Raw genomic sequence first — 21686 nt, forward strand, 5'->3', positions numbered from 1 at the left:
AAATGCCTCTGGTGTTCTGGCAAAATGTCGGTTTTTCAGCATTTCTGCCGGGTGAACAGGGAAATGGCGGAAACCCTGAAGGTTGGAGAAGTGATGAGCTTTCGATACGTGCACTGCTAACCTGGGCTAACCGCGAAGCTGCGATTGGCCCACAGCCGTCCTGAGCTTCCGGAGTGTTCCGTCCGCCCCTGAAACCCGTCCCCCTGGTTACGGTTCCCAGGGGTCCCTTTCCCCGGCCCGGCGCCCCGGCACCGCCGCGGGCAGAGGCAGCGTTCCCCGCTTGACCGCAAAACCGCCACCCAGCCTCCAGCAACTCCGCCACTCCACCCAGCTGTTATTTATTATTTTATGAGTCACACCGCCAACACTGTCATCTGTCTGCAGGCAGTGCGGTGCTGCGGCTAAGAAACACGGCGGTGCTACAGCAGCATGGGCGGCATGCAAGAAACGCCTCGAGCAAGAGCGCTGATCCAGGATCAGCTTTCCCTGGTCCGTGTCCCAGCCTTATCCACTGTGAGCCAGAGTGCTACATTAAACCGGCTGATCCAGGATCAGCTTTCCCTGGTCCGTGTCCCAGCCTTATCCGCTGTGAGCCAGAGTGCTACATTAAACCGGCTGATCCAGGATCAGCTTTCCCTGGTCCGTGTCCCAGCCTTATCCACTGTGAGCCAACATTAGACCGGCTGATCCAGGATCAGCTTTCCCTGGTCCGTGTCCCAGCCTTATCCACTGTGAGCCAGAGGGCTACATTAAACCGGCTGATCCAGGATCAGCTTTCCCTGGTCTATGTCCCAGCCTTATCCGCTGTGAGCCAGAGTGCTACATTGGACCAGCTGATCCTTTCCCTAAGATCTTGTACAAGGTTCACCGGTGAAAAGTGAGCTCATACATAAAGACCCAATGTAAATGGGTTGCCATGCAAACGCACTTCTTCTGTGTGATGCTTCTGTTCTTTTCAGTCGTGTGAAGCGAATGCATCCCTGTGTCGCTCCGTTGTGATTGGTTAGCATGGCTTCATATCTCTGGACCTTAGGCCACATGATCATTGGCCAGGCCTGTGGAATCCCATCAGAGTCCCCAGGAGCCGCTCAAAAGGGCGCTCAGAGTCTGGGTTGCTAGTGCACGACTGGTCGATTTTCCCACTTAGCTTGTCATAATAAATGACATGTCACTTCCCCCACATAGCCTTCATTCATCTCTTATTCCAAGATACTGTCATTCTTTCAATATAATTATTGCCATACTTATTACGGAGAATTGGAAGCAAATCCTTTGTTCGCATTTAGACACGCCAAACTTCTGAGGACCAAAATGTTCTTTTAAAACTGCTAATCAGCAATGGACGCCTACGCAAAAAAACATTTCCATCGTTTGTACGTCGCACATTTTAGTTGACTAACATGTTACCGCAACAAGTGATAGAACATAAGGGCAAAGACCCGGAGGTATAAATGGCATACTACTATGTGTTGATGGAAAAGGTAGCTTAAATGTCATTCATTTTCAGTGTGAGATTCAGGCTAAAAGCCTTTTGTTCCTTTCATTGTGCACACCAGTAACTGCATAGTCCAGACTGCAGATGGTATTGGAGTGACAATCCACCTGTCCTCATGGCTTCATGAAAAATCTTCAGATGTCAATCAGTAAAATCCGGAAAGTGATATTTTGGATCATTTTGCTGCCAAAAATATGGGATTGCTTAATGAAATGTTTTGTTCTGATTGCATATAATTTCCCATGAACACACAAACCGGACCCAGATAATCTTTCAGATTTTGAAACTGCTGATGCTTCCATATGTTGCTATTCCTGGCTTTGCATCGGGTTTACTGGGATTCCTTATGAATTCCACAAATCCTTCATTACTTACTATGAGCCCAAACTAGAGGCATCTGCAGTTTTATAACATCCGTTTGACAGCTTTCCTAAGTGGCTGGAGTGTTGCCTGCCAAGCCGTGATTCCAGTGGATCTCGAACATGCCTTCTGTTTGGCCAAGTGAGTGCCCGAGGAATCAGCGATGCCCGCTCTCGCCGTGCATGAGTGTGTGGGTGCGTCATCCTGAGGATTTAGCCATGTAGCAAAAAGCTGGGGTTTGTCATTAAGCAGCTGGTGGTGGTTCTTCTACCCTGATGTGTGGCTTGGTAGCAGATGAATCCATCTTCATTCTCAGTGCTCTGCTTAGTGAGTATGCTGCTCAGACAGCATGAAGCACCAGCTCTCCACCTCCACACGTACACTCCTCTAACGAAACAGAGTAGGGTCCACTCGACCCATCCCAGAATGCATCAGCTCCCCGTATCCACATGTACACTCCTCTGACAGGATGGCGTAGGGTCTGCTCGACCCTTCCCAGCATGCATCAGCTCCCCGTATCCACACGTACGCTCATCTGACAGGATGGCGTAGGGTCTGCTCGACCCTTCCCAGAATGCTCTCCTGACGGCCGTGCCTGTGTGCTCCTCTCTCCCGCCGCGCAGAAGCACAAAGTGGACCTGTTCTACAAGCTCCGCCACGTGATGAACGAGCTGATCGACCTGCGGCGCCAGATGCTGTCGGGTCACCTGACCCAGGACCAGGTCCGCGAGGTGAAGAGGCACGTCACCGTGCGCCTGGACTGGGGCAACGAGTGAGTTACCGCCAACCGCCCACCCCTCCCGCCAACCGCCCTCCCTCCCGTCTCCCGTCCGCCGTGCCCCTCCCCCTCTCCCTCTCTCCCTCCCCCCAACCGCCCTCCCCTCCCGTCCGCCAACCGCCCACCCCTCCCGCCAACCGCCCTCCCCTCCCGTCCGCCGTGCCCCTCCCTCCCTCTCCCCAACCGCCCACCCCTCCCGTCCACCGTGCCCCTCCCTCCCTCTCTCCCTCCCGCCAACCGCCCTCCCCTCCCGTCCGCCGTGCCCCTCCCTCCCTCCCTCCTTCCCTCCCTCCCACCCGCCACACCGCTCCCTCCCTCCCCCCCTCCCTCCTTCCCTCTCTGCCTCCCTCCCTGTGTTTAAACAGAGTGTATCTTTTCCTGGGTGTGTCATTGGGGTTAAAGGTGTGTTTGTTTGACTGTGATGTGTTTAAACAGAGTGTATCTTTTCCTGGGTGTGTCATTGGGGTTAAAGGTGTGTTTGTTTGACTGTGATGTGTTTAAACAGAGTGTATCTTTTCCTGGGTGTGTCATTGGGGTTAAAGGAGTGTTTACTCGCAGTGTCTCCCATCTCTGGGGTCGCTGGGGGACTTGGGATGGCGGGGGGGGATGTCTCCCATCTTCATGGTTGCTAGGGGACTTGGGATGGGGGGGACACTTAAGAGGGCGCCAGCCCTGCACCCTCAGGCTCCAGGACACCCTCATCCAAGCAGGGTGCCTAACACACACAGGGGACCCCCAGGCTCCAATGTCCAGGGCTGTCAGCTGCGTACTTATCTCTGAGGGTCACACACACACACACACACACACACACCACACACACACTTCCACACACACTCGCACACACACACACACACCCACACACACACACAGACACACACACAGTGTTCTCAGTCCGTCACTTTCCCAAAGTTTGCTGCTATATAAAGGCTGTTCCTGAGCTCCTGGTAGCACAGTTGTTATTGTACAGTCTCTATGCTCCTGACGTCATGGCTGCTGTATTCTTAGTCAATCTGTTTGATCTCAGTTCTTTAGTCTGCTACTGAGTAGCACTTGGCTTTTTTTAAACATTGTCCACTTCAGACATAGAAACTAGAGAATGCAGCTCTTACACTGTCAGAGAGAGAAGTAGAAAGCTGCATTTTCCCATATCATCTGTAACCATCTGTTAACATTTACCCCAAGTCTACTACACCGCCTGAATAACTCCAGGGTATTTTACCAGTGTCAGGAGTTAATTTCACCACTCTTTCATCTCTCATAAGCAGTGTATAAACTAATGAATTCGACAGCCTGTGACCCACTTAAGACTCAAATACAGCTTTTAAACATTAGATTCTTTCTGCTCGTGAAATAGGTTTGAAGATACTCTGCGTGAACCTTTTACAGGAGAAATCGCTAAAAAATACAGTCGACTAGTTCAGCTTCTGAACAGTGCAAGTAATGAGTAGCCTTAAATATGTGATGTGTATAGGATTAATTAATTAATAATCTATTCTAGGATAACGTGGTCAAAAACAAATTTATTTATTTTAGGATATGTACCATGAAAAGTGAGTCTTGGAATATCACCAAAAATACACAACAGGCCTTACCTCTTACTAATGAAAAGTAAAGAAAAATCAACATGCTCACCTGACATAATTCAAAATGCACGTGTTTCGTTTGACTGGGCTGTATCTTTATCAGAAAGTCTCTCATATGCAATCCCAACAGCATCAAAAACACACTTTGACTGTGTGCGTTTGTACTGCCTCCAGAATGAATCCAGCAGTTTTAAAGCATAACACTGAGCATTAACAAATGAATGCTGGACAGTTAACTCTCCTAGATCACAATCAGTGAACTACCTGAAGTTCTTTTCCGACAGGTCCGTCACAAACACAGACTTTCATTTTAGAATTTTGTTTCGTAATCGCCAGCATCGTCTCTGACCATTTCTCAAGTGGCTCTTTTAAGCATTTTACTCTTCGCTCACGATTCCGCGAGTGATTCATTCTCAAAAGGTCTTTTGGATCTCCTGCGCCCTGATTGGCCGCCCACACTGCGATAATGCAGGAAGTGGAATTCCTGACCCCGTTCCCACGGGCGAGTCCACGTCCTGTCAGTCCCTGCCGTAGGAGCCGCACCAGTGGGCCGATCGCGGGCCGATCGCGGGCCGATGGCGGATGGCGGGTGGCGGTAAGCGCGCCTGTTTATCGGCGAGAGTTATTGGCCTAACTCTCCGGGCCGTGGCCCTGCTTCGGGAGAATTTATGGGCGTCGCGATCTCCTGCCCCGCCCTCCTGCCCTGCCCCCCCACCCCACCCTCCAGGTCAGGGACGTAATTGCTGCTCGGGACATTCTCAGGGTAATTACCTCCCCCCCCCCCTCGCCGGACATCTGCATCTCCCACAGGGGGAGCAGGGTGGAAATTGGCCTCTCTCGTTTCGTTTCTGGACGGGTTCCCGAGAGGGGGAAGATTCCGATCTCTCCTCCCCGCCGGCTGATTGGCCCGACTGGGCCGGATTTGAGGAGGCTGGGGTGTGCTGTCCACATTCAGGCAGCCCTCCCCCCGTCTGCGTGCGGGACGCGTCCCAGCGACCCCCGCTGGGGGGACCACCTTAAACATGTGGGAGGGGGCTGATGGCCTTGCTGGTGGTGCAGTGGAGTGTGTGATGTCATCCATGCTGTATTATTTCATTATTGGTTATTTGTTCGTCACGTTATAATGTGAAGCATCCCGAAGCTGTTCGCTGCATCAGGAAGAGCGCATCACTGCGTGGCGTGTGCTTCAGGAATGTGCCTACAAGGAGCTGTTCCTGTGGAAAGGTGTCAGATATTTAAACCCATGTGATACTTCCCAGCTGGGTCTTCTGCTTAAGTTAAAAGTGCTCCAGATAGATTGCGATTTCCACTCGGAAAGCTGGACAGTACTGTGGGAATGAATTTGGCAAATTCAAACTCACTGTCAGATTGAAATCTGTCTGAAATTCACAATCACCATTAACACCTTCCATATATAACACTACATATCCCATACCACCTTCTAAACGTAACACTACATATCCCATACCATCTTCCATACGTGACACTACATATTCCATACCACCTTCCATACGTAACACTACCTATTCCATACCACCTTCTAAACACAACACTACATATCCCATACCACCTTTTAAATGTAACAGTACATATCCCATACCACCTTCTATATGTAACACTACATATCCCACACCACCATCGATACGTAACACTACATATCCCATACCACCTTCTATATGTAACACTACATATCCCAAACCACCTTTCATATGTAACACTACATATCCCATAGCACCTTTCATATGTAACACTACATATCCCATACCACCTTCCATATGTAACACTACATATCCCATACCACCTTACATACGTAAGACTACATATCCCATACCACCTTCCATACACAACACTACATATCCCAAACCACCTTCTAAACGCAACACTACATATTCCATAGAGTTTGGAATATGGATTGGGTGCTTCCGTGGGCAGCCAGGGGTCAGCTAGGGGGTCAGCCAGGGGATCAGCCAGGCGGTCAGCCAGGGGTCAGCCAGGGGTCAGCTAGGGGGTCAGCCAGGGGGTCAGCCGGAGGGGTCAGCTGGAGGGGTCAGGCGGGCTGATGAGATTGAAGAGCTGGTGCACCAGAGCCGTCCCCTAAGGAGACCCCCCGGAGATGGGTTCCCAAGCACAGATCTACACCTGCTGCACACTGGCGGATCCCCGTCAGCACTATTAGAGCAGAGAGTTCGTAGGTTTTTACCTGCAGGGGTGAGACCAGTCTACACATCTACTCTGACAAACAACAGGTCTGTGACCCCAGGGATCATTCTTTAAAACGGGGTGTGAAAATGAAACAGCTTTCAGGTGAAGTGCTAAAAAACGTTAACACTCTTGATGACCTGCTAATGACTCAGACGTGACCCTGAGTGTGTTTGTGTATCCACGGATAACGCCTGTATTTGTTTTGGTTTTTCACTGTTCAGTCAGTATAAGTGCACTTTGGCAAAAGCTCCCTTGACCGGACGGTGACCCCTGTGTTTCCCCTTAGGATGGTAGGTTTTTAGTTTTTTTTCTTTCTGAGGTAAACAGATGTCTGAGTAAAATTCTCAACGACAGCACCGGTGAGAGGTGTTGTAGAAAATGAAACTGTTGAAGCATCCTACCGCTAAAAAGACGCCTGTCGGCTCTGGGGCTGGTTTTGCATTTAGAAACTAAGCACAGATACTGTATAGTAACCAGATGTTCAGCACCCGTGCTCTTTCCATCCGTTCCATTTGCGTAGTGAGGGATCTGGCTAAAACAGGGGTCTGCAGTGCTATAGTACAGTGTTTATGAAGAGATATCTGTATTGAGTCTGGTCGTGCCTCAACACAAACAATCATACGATCTGTCAAATTGTATCATTTCAGCTTCAGTACTACAGACGGAACAGAATATTAAGAGTGCACGGTACATCTGGTTAGTCTAAAGCAACAATCAGAGGTGGAAAATCCAGGTTCAGAAAGTCCTTCCAATTTGCACAATTCTTCAGCCAGGAGGTAGACCTAATGAAATCATCTGGCTGAGTTCATGGGTGGAAGAAACACATGGCAGGACTTTTATTTTCTGACTCCTGGACATTCTACCTATGACATTCTCCTTCTCTCTCTCTCTATCATTAAATACATATTGTAGTAAATATTGCCAAATAATTATATGCTAATAAATTTTGGCTAAGAAGCCTTGTCATTTTTAATATCAGTAAGGTAAGGGAAACAGTAAAATAAGCTGGAGTAAATGGATGAAACTTCTTAATAATTATTTATGTCGCAGTCGGTCCGCCAGAGAGGCGGATTGGTCTCGGCTGCACCGGCTGGTGGAGAGAGCACACGCGCCTGGGCTGCGTTAACCAATCAGCGCAGGTGCTCAGAGGTGTTTCTCTCCACAGAGTTTTTAAGTTTTGTTTGTCGGCGAACGAAAAGACAGAAAGAAACTGCCCGGCTGAAAAGTCGGCCGGCTGAGACCCGCAGCGAGCTGAACGCTGTCGCTGGGTTTTACTTTCGTCTTCGTTATTTTAGCTTGTTGTTTTAGTTTACCGTCGCCTGGAACCCGTGAGTGGGAAGGGTGAAGGTGTTTGTTTATTAAATTTTGTGTTGGTGTGCGCTCTCTCTCTCTCTCTCTCTCTCTCTCTCTCTCTCTCTCTCTCTCTCTCTCTCTCTCTCTCTCTCTCTCTCTCTCTCTCTCCATGCGGCACCCGACGGTACGCACACGAAACTGCCGCATCCCCCTCCCAGGGGTGTCACACCCGCGCACGGCAATTTAATTCTCAGAAAACACACTGGGAAGGGAAAGAGCCCTCATTCACCATGGCGCAGAGATTACAAAACACGATTTTAACAACAAAAATAAAACGAGTAAAAAAATTATTTAAAAGGATATACTGAAGGAATGCTTTAAAAAGAATAAAATGAAATACAGTAATAACCGTTGTAATAATAAATAAGTACAGTAAATAACAAAAGCTCACAAGGATAATTGATAAAAAACAAAATTATGAAAGCAGTTACGCTCCATTGTAGCTATGGCTGAGATCAGAGCCTCACATTGCCCAGGCATTAACACAGTGGGGCTCACATGCGGCCCAAATGCGTCTGATGATAATGCCAAAACTTTATTCATCAGACGCGTCAGAGACAGAACGGCCTGCATCTGCACCATCAGCAAACCTCCCACCAGTGACAGGATCACGCATAATATCTACTCGTATTATAAGAAGGCATCGTCTGTTTATATGTACAGTAGATCCACAGTACGGGTTATTCACACAGTGTTTGGCCGCTCCGTGTCATAAAAACAGTTTGTGTTAAAAGTGCAGGTGTACAGGGTGCATTGCCTCAAAGAGGCTCTGGTTTTTATGCACTGATTTCATATGATGATTTCAGTTTATCATTAGCTTCCCAGTTCAGTTAGTGCCCGTCATTACAATCTGGCTAATTCATAGCACTATACGCGAGACATTACGCGCACGTATGCACACACACACGCACACACGCACGCACACACACACACACACACACACACACACACACTCTTCTCCGTAAGCCCTGTGTCATAAGCCTCATCACAGAATGGAAACAGAATGCTGGGCTTGCTTAACTACATGTTTTTCATCTTAACGTGTATTAATGACGACGTCCCAGAGCAGAGCTAAAGCATGTTTCTGCCGTAGCGCCTTTGGGTGTCGATTAAAGCGTTTCATCCTTTCTCTGGGAGTTTGAATAAACTGATGCAGCAGGCCTTGTTGGATTAGAGATGATTCATTTTCCCACCAGCACTTCTGATCGCTGCATAAATTTGCCAGCGCTGTCCCAGTTACCGCGATGATCCCTGTAATTACTCCACGAAAGGTCTCATTCCGCTTTTTCTTTTTTCGATGGCTGTTGGTTCGCATGACACATTTAAACTGCTCTGTTCACGGAACACCTGACCTGAGCTAAGCCAGGACTAAGCACGTTGTATCCTCGATGTTCTGGCACCAGTTCAAGAAAGCCTTTTCCAAGGGACGGGGGGCGATTACCCAACACGTTCCCTTGAGAAAGGCTACGCTGAAATGTTGTGTTTTCTGTTAGTCCAGAGTGTTTTTGCACACGATCCCTGAACGGTTAAAGGGAACCTCCTCTGGAAAAAAGCATGAATAGTAAATGTAGAGAATGGGCAATTAACTGTATCTTTCGATTGATTTATCAAAAAAAAAAAATTATGTTTAAAAATGGCCTTTGTTTATGAACACCAGACCTGGGTGAAATACGTATTTGTTTTGGATTCAAATACTTTTCTGTGCTCTGTTGATCTTGCCTGGTGTAACATTTAATTGGTTCCAAATACACCAGACAAGATCAGTAAAGCATAGAGGAGTATTTGAATCCTAAACACATACGTATTTGACCCAGGTCTGACGTACACAATAGAGCCATGCACTATGGGATTGCTGGCTCTGGGTTTTTTTAAGGGCCAGCTAATTGTCCTTGGTAAGATTGTGGTGTGGTTTTGAATGGTACTTTTCTGCTTACCTATGATGAAACTCATTGGGCTGTGGGAATCACTTGAATTAATTGTCCATTGTACCTGTGCCTTCTGCAAAGTCTGTCCCCCTTGCATGGTACACCTGTTAAATATCCCCCGAATGCATGCCTGTTGTTCAGTCAGTCATTCACTGGCATTTGTGAACAGCTTCCCACTGACTTATGCGTCTGTATCCGTGGGGGCTTCAGGCCTGAGAAGGATAATGTCTGTATCCGTGGGGGCTTCAGGCCTGAGAAGGATAATGCCTGTTGCTTAATGGCAGCTTTGATTCTGCGGCTCCAGCTCTTTGTGTCAGCTGCTGGCAAGGACGGGATCAAGCCTTAAATTGTTTATGGCGTAATATGACAGATGAGACCACGCATAGCTGCGGGAACCTTTAACTGCAGACACCTGCTCCCCTGGGGACAACACTCAACAGCTGCACATTCACACAGAGTTTTCTGTCCAACTAGATCTGCGTTTGAAAAAGACCCCTGACCATCTATATCCTCTGTAGTATTTGAGTAACAGCTCTGGTCTGTTGTATTTGAGTAACAGCTCTGGTCTGTAGTATTTGAGTAACATAGCTCTGGTCTGTAGTATTTGAGTAACATAGCTCTGGTCTGTAATATTTCAGTAACATAGCTCTGGTCTGTAGTATTTGAGTAACAGCTCTGGTTTGTTGTATTTGAGTAACATAGCTCTGGTCTGTAGTATTTGAGTAACAGCTCTGGTCTGTAGTATTTGAGTAACATTGCTCTGGTCTGTAGTATTTGAGTAACATAGCTCTGGTCTGTAATATTTCAGTAACATAGCTCTGGTCTGTAGTATTTGAGTAACAGCTCTGGTTTGTTGTATTTGAGTAACAGCTCTGGTCTGTAGTATTTCAGTAACAGCTCTGGTCTGTTGTATTTGAGTAACAGCTCTGGTCTGTAGTATTTCAGTAACAGCTCTGGTCTGTAGTATTTGAGTAACAGCTGTGGTCTGTAATATTTCAGTAACATAGCTCTGGTCTGTAATATTTCAGTAACCGCTCTGGTCTGTGGTATTTGAGTAACATAGCTCTGGTCTGTAGTATTTGAGTAACAGCTCTGGTCTGTAGTATTTGAGTAACATAGCTCTGGTCTGTAGTATTTGAGTAACAGCTCTGGTCTGTAGTATTTGAGTAACATAGCTCTGGTCTGTAGTATTTGAGTAACAGCTCTGGTCTGTAGTATTTGAGTAACATAGCTCTGGTCTGTAGTATTTGAGTAACAGCTCTGGTCTGTAGTATTTGAGTAACATAGCTCTGGTCTGTTGTATTTGAGTAACAGCTCTGGTCTGAAGTATTTCAGTAACAGCTCTGATCTGTAGTATTTCAGTAACAGCTCTGGTCTGTAGTATTTGAGTAACAGCTCTGGTCTGTAGTATTTGAGTAACAGCTCTGGTCTGTAGTATTTGAGTAACAGCTCTGGTCTGTAGTATTTGAATACCAGCTCTGATCTGTAATATTTGAGTAACAGCTCTGGTCTGTTGTATTTGAGTAACAGCTCTGGTCTGTAGTATTTGAGTAACATAGCTCTGGTCTGTTGTATTTGAGTAACAGCTGTGGTCTGTAATATTTCAGTAACATAGCTCTGGTCTGTAATATTTGAGTAACCGCTCTGGTCTGTTGTATTTGAGTAACATAGCTCTGGTCTGTAGTATTTGAGTAACAGCTCTGGTCTGTAGTATTTGATTAACAGCTCTGGTCTGTAATATTTGAGTAACATAGCTCTGGTCTGTAGTATTTCAGTAACAGCTCTGGTCTGTAGTATTTGAGTAACAGCTCTGGTCTGTAGTATTTGAGTAACAGCTCTGGTCTGTAGTATTTGAGTAACAGCTCTGGTCTGTAGTATTTGAGTAACATAGCTCTGGTCTGTAGTATTTGAGTAACAGCTCTGGTCTGTAGTATTTGAGTAACATATCTCTGGTCTGTAGTATTTGAGTAACAGCTCTGGTCTGTTGTATTTGAGTAACAGCTCTGGTCTGTAGTATTTGAGTAACATAGCTCTGGTCTGTGGTATTTGAGTAACAGCTCTGGTCTGTAGTATTTGAGTAACAGCTCTGGTCTGTAGTATTTGAGTAACAGCTCTGGTCTGTAATATTTGTTGAATGGTGTAGCACTGGTCTCTGCAGTAAATAAATAGCATTGTGCTGGTCTATTGTGTATTTTAATAACATTATAGTGATTTCTGTGATATTTGATTTCCATTTGCTGGTTTCTCCAGTATGTCAATGTCGTTGGAATAGCAGGATGGCCCATTAGAATTGCTGAGGCTTCAAAAGTCTCAGAAGGTTTGATTGGCAGGGTGCTGCTGAGGTAAGTCTCAAAAGGTTTGATGGGCAGGCTGCTGGTCTCGAGCTGTTTGACCTGATCCAATGGCGAGCACACAGCAGGTGGACACAATAAAAGGTTATGAGCGCATGTCACTTGGCTGAAACCATACAAGATATTTTAATCTCATCACGCTTGGATCTAAATGTGTTTTCTCTCTCCCCCCCTTCTTTCTCTCCCACTCTCTTTCCTCCCTCCTCCCTTCATCTCTACCCCCCCCCCCCATCTCTCTCCCAAAGGCACCTAGGCCTGGATCTTGTCCCCAGAAAAGAGTTTGAGATGGTGGATGCAGATCAAATCAGCGTCTCTGACCTCTACAAAATGGTAGGTGACCCAGGGGTCAAAATATGGGGTCTGTACTTCATCAGGGTCTGTGTGTGCCTGCATTTGACTATTCTGTGTATTTGTGTGTCTGTGTGTGTGTGATTATGCGTAGGTGTGTGTGCATCTTTGTGTGCGTCTGTGTTTTCGTGTGTGTGCATCTGTGTCTGTGTGTATGTGTGAGCATCTGTGTGTGCGCGTGTGTGTGTGTGCGTGCGTGCGCGTGCGTCCACGTGTATGTTTATTAGCGCGCGTGTGTGTGCGCCCGCGCGTGCGTCCACATGTGTGTTTATTAGCGCGCGTGTGTATGTGTGTGTTCATTACCGTGCGTGTGTGCGCCCGCGCGTGCGTCCACGTGTGTGTATGTGTGTGTTCATTACCGTGCGTGTGTCTGCGCGCGCGCGTACGTCCACGTGTGTTCATTAGTAACACTGCTCTTATAACCCTGTGACTTTCAGCTGTACAGTTTACAGTCTGTGGCAGCGTGTGCTTACCAGTGTGTATGCGCGCGTGTATTTAGATGCAGGTGTGTCTGTTGGGCATTGGAGATCATTTTAGACATGAGTCACCCTGGAGGTGGCTGTGGCTGGGAGACCCATTCTTTGTGCAAAGCTCTACAATTAAGACACAGACTCCCACGCAGGTCATTGTTTGAGTGTTTTTGGTTGGCTTACGTACTACTGCATGTGTGATTGACTGGTACTGCTAAACTAATGTGGCAGCCATTAGTCCATTGGATTGGCTTAGAGCTGTTTAAGCAGAAAGCATTGAAATGTGGTTATATCTTACTGATTGCTTTTGAGAACGACAGTGAAGAGAGAGAGAGAGAGAGGTAGATGAAGGCAAAGAGAACGAGGGAACACAACTCAGAGTCAGGATAAAAGGAGAGAGAGAGAGAGAGACAGAGAGAGAGAGAGAGAGAGAGAGAGGCTAAAGGAAGTGCCGGAAGGAAGTCTATATATGGTCATGCTGAGATCTGGCAGCACAAACACAGGAAACAATGACCGTAACTTTAAGGATTTCTAACCATGCTCTGCTGTTGCCTAGCGACGGTGTGCGCCAGTGCTCTTGAGCTAAAAGGCTGTTTTCTCGCTGAAAAATATATCATTGGGTCTGAGATATTCCCAGGAAGGCCCTTTGTACAGCTGTAAGCAGTTTCATCAGCCGCTTCTACAGTAAAACACAGGGTGTCCCCATGGGCTCATTCTATAGGGACCTTAGGCTATTCCACGACTTCTGCTAGAAATCAGGTGTGTATGTGTGTAATATACACTACGTGGCCAAAAGTATGTGGACACCTGACATCCAACATCCCATCCTAAATTATGGGGATCAATACGGAGTTTGCCCACCCTGTGCTGCTATGTGCCGGCCAGTCAAGTTCTTCCAAACTTATTTTGCTGTGTGCCTGGGGGCATTGTCATGCTGACACAGGAAAGCGCCTTCCCCAAACTGTTGCCACAAAGTTGGAAGCACAGAATCATCTAGAATGTCACTGTATTAAGATTTGCCTTCACTGGAACTAAGGGGCCTTACCCAAACCATGGAAAACAGCCCCAGACCAAGGGGTGTCCCGATACTTTAGGTCATATACTGTAGTAGCTGTATTATTTTCTCCACAGAAATATTCACAAGTTCAACCCTCAACCAAAAAACACAAAGAAGCCTAATTCGTCACCCAGACTTAAGTCCAATAATCAGACGTAGGGGCCTTTGCCCAAGTGCATTCTCATTGAAATGTGCATTAATGCTGAATATTTGAACCTCTCTGGATTTTATTAATTTTGCCTGTGTCTGGAGGGGCTGGCCGTTGTCTTACTAACACCTCTGGTCCGACCGCCATTTCCTGGCCCGATATTGAACCTCCCAGTGGCTGGGCCTACCTGGCCTCACAGGTGTCTCTGGAATGCAGCAACGGCGATAAGGCAATAACAAAGCACGGATAAAGCGTTTGAAGTCTCACTCAGGGACTGAAGTCAAACGAGGTACCGCAGCTGCTGTAAGAAAAACAACTCAAGACTGCATAATGAGGAGAACAGGCCGTTCTGCCCATCAGTGCTCACCGTTAGCCGAGAGCACGCAGCACTGTATAAGGCCTGGGCTTAGGCACTCCTGGGGTTTCTGCCTTTACCACATGACCTGGCAGACCGCTACGTGCAGTAGCAACTCTTAGCTAATTTCCACCTGTGCCCCCTTGTCCTACCTCTCACTCAACCATAACATTGCTTTGCCACATTTCCCGGCATCCTGTTGGCTTCTTAACCTGCGTAACACAGGTTGGCTTCTTAACCTGCGTAACACAGGTTGGCTTCTTAACCTGCTTAACACAGTGCCTAGATCTGACATTGTTCAACTGATTGCCAAATAAAAAATACTCCTCTATGGTCAACGTGAGGCTTTATATTTTTATTTATATCCAGAGTTGCTCGCAGAGATAATTTCACCTCAGCTTTCGGACAGCCGGACGCAGTTCACATTTGACTTTTGACAGCACTTGAAATTTTGTGATCTGTGAGGCGAGCAGATGGGGAGGTACGAGCCCTCTGCTGCGATGCATTCGCGCGTTTCAGGGTCCTGATGCTGGCTGGACCTGCGTTTGCAGCTGAGCAGAAATAACAGTTTTAACGGGTAAAAAACTGATTTAGAACGCCAGTTTGCGAAGTGCTGCCCCCCTCATTAGAGGAAAGTGGACGGTGAGAGCCCGTGCTGAATTGGGACTGACGCCATCGATTCCCAGATGCAAATTGTTATTGTGGAGACGTAGCATGGCGGCTAATGCAGGGCATGATGGAGAGAAGGACAGCGAGACTGTAGCATGGCGGCTAATGCAGGGCCTGATGGAGAGCGGTGGAGAGAAGGACAGCGAGACTGTAGCGCTGCGGCTAATGCAGGGCCTGATGGAGAGCGGTGGAGAGAAGGACAGCGAGACTAGCGCTGCGGCTAATGCAGGGCCTGACGGAGAGCGGTGGAGAGAAGGACAGCGAGACTGTAGCGCTGCGGCTAATGCAGGGCCTGATGGAGAGCGGTGGAGAGAAGGACAGCGAGACTGTAGCGCTGCGGCTAATGCAGGGCCTGATGGAGAGCGGTGGAGAGAAGGACAGCGAGACTAGCGCTGCGGCTAATGCAGGGCCTGATGGAGAGCGGTGGAGAGAAGGACAGCGAGACTGTAGCGCTGCGGCTAATGCAGGGCCTGGTGGAGAGCGGTGGAGAGAAGGACAGCGAGACTAGCGCTGCGGCTAATGCAGGGCCTGATGGAGAGCGGTGGAGAGAAGGACAGCGAGACGTAGGCTTCGGGCTGATGCGGGCCTGCGTTGGAGCGAGTGGAAAAGGTCAGGAAACTGTTAGAGCCGTTGCGAAGTGCTGCCGCCATTGAGGAAGCGGTGGGAGAGCCGTGCGAATTGCGCTGCGGCTCGATGCGGACGCTTGATGTGGAGAGAGCAGCAGTGGCGGCTAATGCAGGGCCTGATGGAGAGCGGTGGAGAGAAGGACAGCGAGACTGTAGCGCTGCGGCTAATGCGGGGCCTGATGGAGAACGGTGGAGAGAAGGACAGCGAGACCGTAGAGTTGCGGCTAATGCAGGGCCTGATGGAGAGCGGTGGAGAGAAGGACAGCGAGACTGTAGCTCTGCGGCTAATGCAGGGCCTGTTGGAGAGCGGTGGAGAGAAGGACAGCGAGGCTGTAGTGCTGCGGCTAATGCAGGGCCTGATGGAGAGCGGTGGAGAGAAGGACAGCGAGACCGCGCTGATCAAAGGCTCCAGCGCGCGGGTCTCTGCTCTTCCATCCCCGCGGCGCATTAGCACGGGCGTCTGCGGGAGCAGCCCAAGGCATTTACTCCAGAGCCTGAAGCACAACATCCTTAACTGGTATCATCAGAAATCATTTGCCTGCAAACTAAAGCCAAAGTGTGGCTAATGCAGAGGAAGGAAGGCTATATAAAGGCATGTGTGTGCCTGCGTGTGTCCGTGTGTGTGTGTGTGCGCATGTGTGTGCGTGCGTGTGTCCGTGTGTGTGTGTGTACGCATGTGTGTGCGTGCGTGTGCCCATGTGTGTGTGTGTGTATGTGCATGTGCATGCGTGTGCTTGTGTGTGTGAATGTGTGTGTGTGTGTGTATGCGTGTGTGTGTGCACGTGCATGGATGCGTGTTTTTGCAGGAATAACCTACATTTTCCCTCTTAAGGGTGCTCCATTTTGAGATGGGGATGTGTGTTTCAGCCTGATGCTGTACCATGTTGATAATCATTGTCTGATTACTGAATCCCTTCCCACTGCATGCTAACGTGAGGCACGAATGGTGCTATATATACACGCATGCCTTACAGCCTTCCCACACTGCACCCCCAGCCACGAGCCCACAGGCTCGGTGCGTTAGCATACAGCCTGCTCACTGGCACCAGTGAGCGAACCCGGCTCACTCATGGGGCACAGGGTCATGACCGCACCCTGAATAACCGTCGGGATTTTTAGGTGTTCCTCCTGTAAGGGAAAAATGAGAAATTACTCTTCACATATTTACTTTTTTTATATAACCTTAAGAAATAATTTAAATTTATTTTCTGTCTTAAAAATTATTGGGAATGCATAGCCCCTCCTGTGTGTGTGTTCCTATTTTCCCCAGAAAACTGTCTCTGTATTTCTCCATTGTTTTTAGTCACTGTGACATGATATCCTTGAAGAAGTCAGAACGTCTAAACAAGACTGTATCTCAGAAATCCAATGTTTTTAACCAATCAGAGACGAGCTGCAAAACAGTTTGAGACAGGTTTTGGGAAAATTCCAGAACCCGCCTTTCACCTACTTTCACCTGTTCTGGGAGCTTTCATACAGACGTGTTGTGGCGCTGTGTGGATTCTCCTATTCGGCCGAATAAATATATCTGAACTGAATATTGTGTGCAAGTCCGTTGGACTCTTCTCGCCGACCGGGGGAAATTAAGGTAATTTCCAACACACTCCTCTATTAGATCAGGTAACCGTTTTTGAAAATGGGTAAGAATCTCTGAATCTTGAAAATTATATAAACAGATGCAGCGCTGGCCCCAGATCAATGGGGTTTTTAAAATAATGAGTGGGTACTTATGGACAAACAGGCATTGATTATGCATTCTGTTACAAATTAGCATGTTGTTCATTTTCCTGAACAAAGAAAATCTTGCTGCTCAGCTGCTTGCTGCTCCCTCCCCCCCCACCCCGTCTGCTTCACTGGACAGTCCTTTAGGCTTCAGACAGCCAGCGCAGAGACAGCGACAGAAGAGATTTGGGTGCTGCCCAGAGGACTGTTACTCCATCGATGAAAGCGGACACGGCTTCGCAGGGGTGTCCGGCCAGAGCAGATTTTTGGCGGGAAGAGGCGGAAGGTGTGAGGAAAATGAGATGGAGCGCCTCCCCACCTCAGCGTTCTCGCGGGCCTGGTGAACGCACAGCACCTTTCAGCCCAAAAAAGCCTCAGCAGGAACAGCATGGCAGCTTCCTCATCCCACAACACAAAAAAACCGACTTCTACTTCCACCTTTCCGCTGCTTCACCTGGTGACTGGCCCAGAAACATCCTTCAGCCTGTCTTCCTCCCACTGATAGTGTGAGAGTGAGTGCGAGAGCGAGTGACAGATAGAGGGAGAGAAATAGAGGGAGAGAGAAATTGTGCCTATCGACAAACGTGGGCGGTTGAGGGGGAACCTATCGCGTTCTTGCAGGCGTTGCGGTGCAGCTGAAATATCACACACTCGCCTTATCAACCAAAACGCTTCTGGAATGGCGGGTGACTTTGGATGCTGTGGCCTTATTTTTCCCTCTGTATTCATGCACTGATGTGACCTTCCTCAGTGTCACTGGTACAGTGTGTTACACCAGCATGATGTGACCTTCCTCAATGTCACCGTTACAGTGTGTTACACCAGCATGATGTGACCTTCCTCAGTGTCACCGGTACAGTGTGTTACAGCAGCATGATGTGACCTTCCTCAATGTCTATGGTACAGTGTGTTACACCAGCATGATGTGACCTTCCTCAATGTCACCGTTACAGTGTGTTACACCAGCATGATGTGACCTTCCTCAGTGTCACCGGTACAGTGTGTTACAGCAGCATGATGTGACCTTCCTCAGTGTCACTGGTACAGTGTGTTACACCAGCATGATGTGACCTTCCTCAGTGTCACTGGTACAGTGTGTTACAGCAGCACCAGGAACTTATCCAAGGCCTCTTCATGAGAGACAGAAAGGAGCGCAAGCTGTCGCTGTGGGAGAGACCTTGTTTGAGCTAACTTTAACACCGGATAAGGCTGTATTTAAGGAGTTTGTCGCAAAGCCCTCCAGCCTCATCCAGAACACTGCGGTAATCTTCCGACGCCCAACACCCTGAATCCCCATAATTCCTCTTTAGCTCTCTCTCTCACTTTCCCTCCCTCTCCCCCTCGCTTTATCGCTCCGTTCCTGGCTTCCGAAGGCCCCCTAACTGCCAGGAACACTTTGGGTGCCATCTGCTAGCGTCTGAATCTCTTCCATCTTCCTTCTCCCGTTGAGACGCGTCCAAGCCCAGGGCGCTTTCCAAAAAAAAAAGGAGGACGAGATTTCGACTTTGTGGGATCGTCCCCGGGCCGCGGCTGATGTCACAGACCTTTCTGGTGGGGCCGACCCGTTCCCGGGCCCCGTGCACCCACAGACAAGCACCCCGTCTTGCCACAGAGCATCCCGGACTGGCTGGGAAGGGGGCTCGGGGGAGAGCGTTACCCCTCCTAACGATAAAGACAGAGAGCGGAAGTCATCTGTAGGGAGCTGAGCTGTGCGTGTGATGGCGTCGTGTGTAGTCGTCATGTTTTCTGTCAATTATTATTCCCTATGAAAGCAGAACCCTCAGAACATAACCTATTTATAATATACATGTTATTCTGTTCATGTTTTTTCTGTATCACTAATAGCCCCACCTCCCCTGCAGCATGTTCACTGTATCAGGGCGTTTACTTATTCATAAAACCCCAGCTTTGATCCTAATTGTTTTCCCGGCTGTAACGGGCCTTGGTGTTTGACACCGTATTACGTGTGTATGTTTTGTTGAGATGACTCCATTGGACGAGCTGCTCGCTGCAGTTACTCAGCGGAGTCTTTTAAGTTCAGGAGGCTCGTTTAGCCCCACGCTGAGAAGCTTAACCCCCGCAGAGCGAGATGTCTCTCCGGCGCGGCTCTGCGCAGCTGCTTCTCCCCACATCTGCATGCTCCGCCTCGCCTGACGCCTGACGTAGGAAACAGTAAGGGGTTCCGGGGGAGGGACTGCGGGTGGAGGGCTTTCACTCAACACCGTGCCTTAACACTAACACTGCACCTTAACATCAACACCGCACCTTACCTACGACACCACACCTTACCATTAACACCACACCTTACCACCAACACCACACCTTACATAACACCACTTAACCAACACACACAACACCACACCTACACACAACACCACATTAACACTAACACCGCACTACCTTAACACAAACAACCGCACCTTAACACTAACACTGCACCTTACCACCAACATCACACCTTAACACTAATACCACACCTTACCACACACACACCTTACCATAACACGCACTACAACAACACACTACATAACACACACCTAACAACACCACACCATAACACTAACACTGCACCTTAACATCAACATCACACCTTAACATCAACACCGCACCTTAACACTAACACTGCACCTTACCACCAACATCACACCATAACACTAACACCGCACCTTACCTACAACACCACACCTTACCACCAACACCACACCTTAACACTTATACCACACCTTACCACCACACCACACCTTACCATTAACACCACACCTTAACACTAGTACTGCACTTTACCACCACACCATAACACTAACACGAAGAAATCTCAGTACAGATTCCTGAAGAAAAGCCTCAGGATGGCCTAAATAGCTCAAATGCGGGTTACTTTTTGAGGTCTGATGTACCTTCAGGAAAGCCTGGCCCTGAAGTGCAGCGAGCTCTTATCACAGGGTTTGGCCCAGCTCTGCAGTCCAGTGCAGCGCTAATCCCTCCTCCTGTTTAAATCTCTCTGCGGTTAGCGAAGGCCCCGGGTCAGTTTGGGAAAGAGTCGGGGTGTTGCGTTAGACGCTGTGGTGCTCTCCGCCAGGCTTGCCGTTACAGCTGCTCTCTCCAGCCCGCTGCTTAGCGCTGTCTCTCCACCGTCTGTGTAAGCGCTTGGTGTCCTGACAGCGTCCGTCGGCGCTTCCGCCCCCAGGTCACGCTTTCTGTGTTTCATTTGGACGGAACTGACAGCGAACCTGAGTACCAGCGCCGAACAGAGCCTCCAGTCACACGCTGCCCGGGTCTCTGCTGTCTGATGAGGCGCTAGCCCAGTCTAACTCCAGCCCTGTGTCTCTCTCTCCTGCGCTGGCCCAGTCTAACTCCAGCCCTGTGTCTCTCTCTCCTGCGCTGGCCCAGTCTAACTCCAGCCCTGTGTCTCTCTCTCCTGCGCTGGCCCAGTCTAACTCCAGCCTGGTGTCTCTCTCTCCTGCGCTGGCCCAGTCTAACTCCACCCTCGTGTCTCTCTCTCCTGCGCTGGCCCAGTCTAACTCCAGCCTGGTGTCTCTCCTGCGCTGGCCCAGTCTAACTCCAGCCTGGTGTCTCTCTCTCCTGCGCTGGCCCAGTCTAACTCCAGCCTGGTGTCTCTCCTGCGCTGGCCCAGTCTAACTCCAGCCTGGTGTCTCTCTTTCCTGCGCTGGCCCAGTCTAACTCCAGCCTGGTGTCTCTCTCTCCTGCGCTGGCCCAGTCTACTCCAGCCCTGTGTCTCTCTCTCCTGCGCTGGCCCAGTCTAACTCCAGCCTGTGTCTCTCTCTCCTGCGCTGGCCCAGTCTAACTCCAGCCTGGTGTCTCTCTCCTGCGCTGGCCCAGTCTAACTCCAGCCTGGTGTCTCTCTCTCCTGCGCTGGCCCAGTCTAACTCCAGCCCTGTGTCTCTCTCCTGCGCTGGCCCAGTTTAACTCCAGCTGGTGTCTCTCTCTCCTGCGCTGGCCCAGTCTACTCAGCCCTGTGTCTCTCTCTCCTGCGTGGCCCAGTCTAACTCCAGCCCTGGTTCTCTCTCCTGCGCTGGCCCAGTCTAACTCCAGCCTGTGTCTCTCTCTCCTGCGCTGGCCCAGTCTAACTCCAGCCTGGTGTCTCTCTCTCCTGCGCTGGCCCAGTCTAACTCAGCCCTGTGTCTCCTCTCTCTGCGCTGGCCCAGTCTAACTCCAGCCTGGTGTCTCTCTCTCCTGCGCTGGCCCAGTCTAACTCCAGCCTGGTGTCTCTCTCTCCTGCGCTGGCC

General features: G+C 49.1%; 1 protein-coding gene across 11 annotated transcripts in view; it reads left to right on the forward strand.

Moving 5' to 3' along the window:
• dock3 (dedicator of cytokinesis 3) overlaps nt 1-21686 on the forward strand; it is a 332206-nt gene that overhangs the window by 199006 nt on the left and 111514 nt on the right. For all 11 annotated transcript variants that reach the window (XM_064305961.1, XM_064305962.1, XM_064305963.1 and 8 more), the window contains 2 exons: nt 2479-2627; nt 12293-12377. In XM_064305961.1, the coding sequence (XP_064162031.1) occupies nt 2479-2627; nt 12293-12377 (234 nt within the window). The remainder of the gene's footprint in view (nt 1-2478; nt 2628-12292; nt 12378-21686) is intronic.

This window comes from Anguilla rostrata, chromosome 13 (genome assembly GCF_018555375.3).
Source record: "Anguilla rostrata isolate EN2019 chromosome 13, ASM1855537v3, whole genome shotgun sequence".
NCBI lineage: Eukaryota > Metazoa > Chordata > Actinopteri > Anguilliformes > Anguillidae > Anguilla > Anguilla rostrata.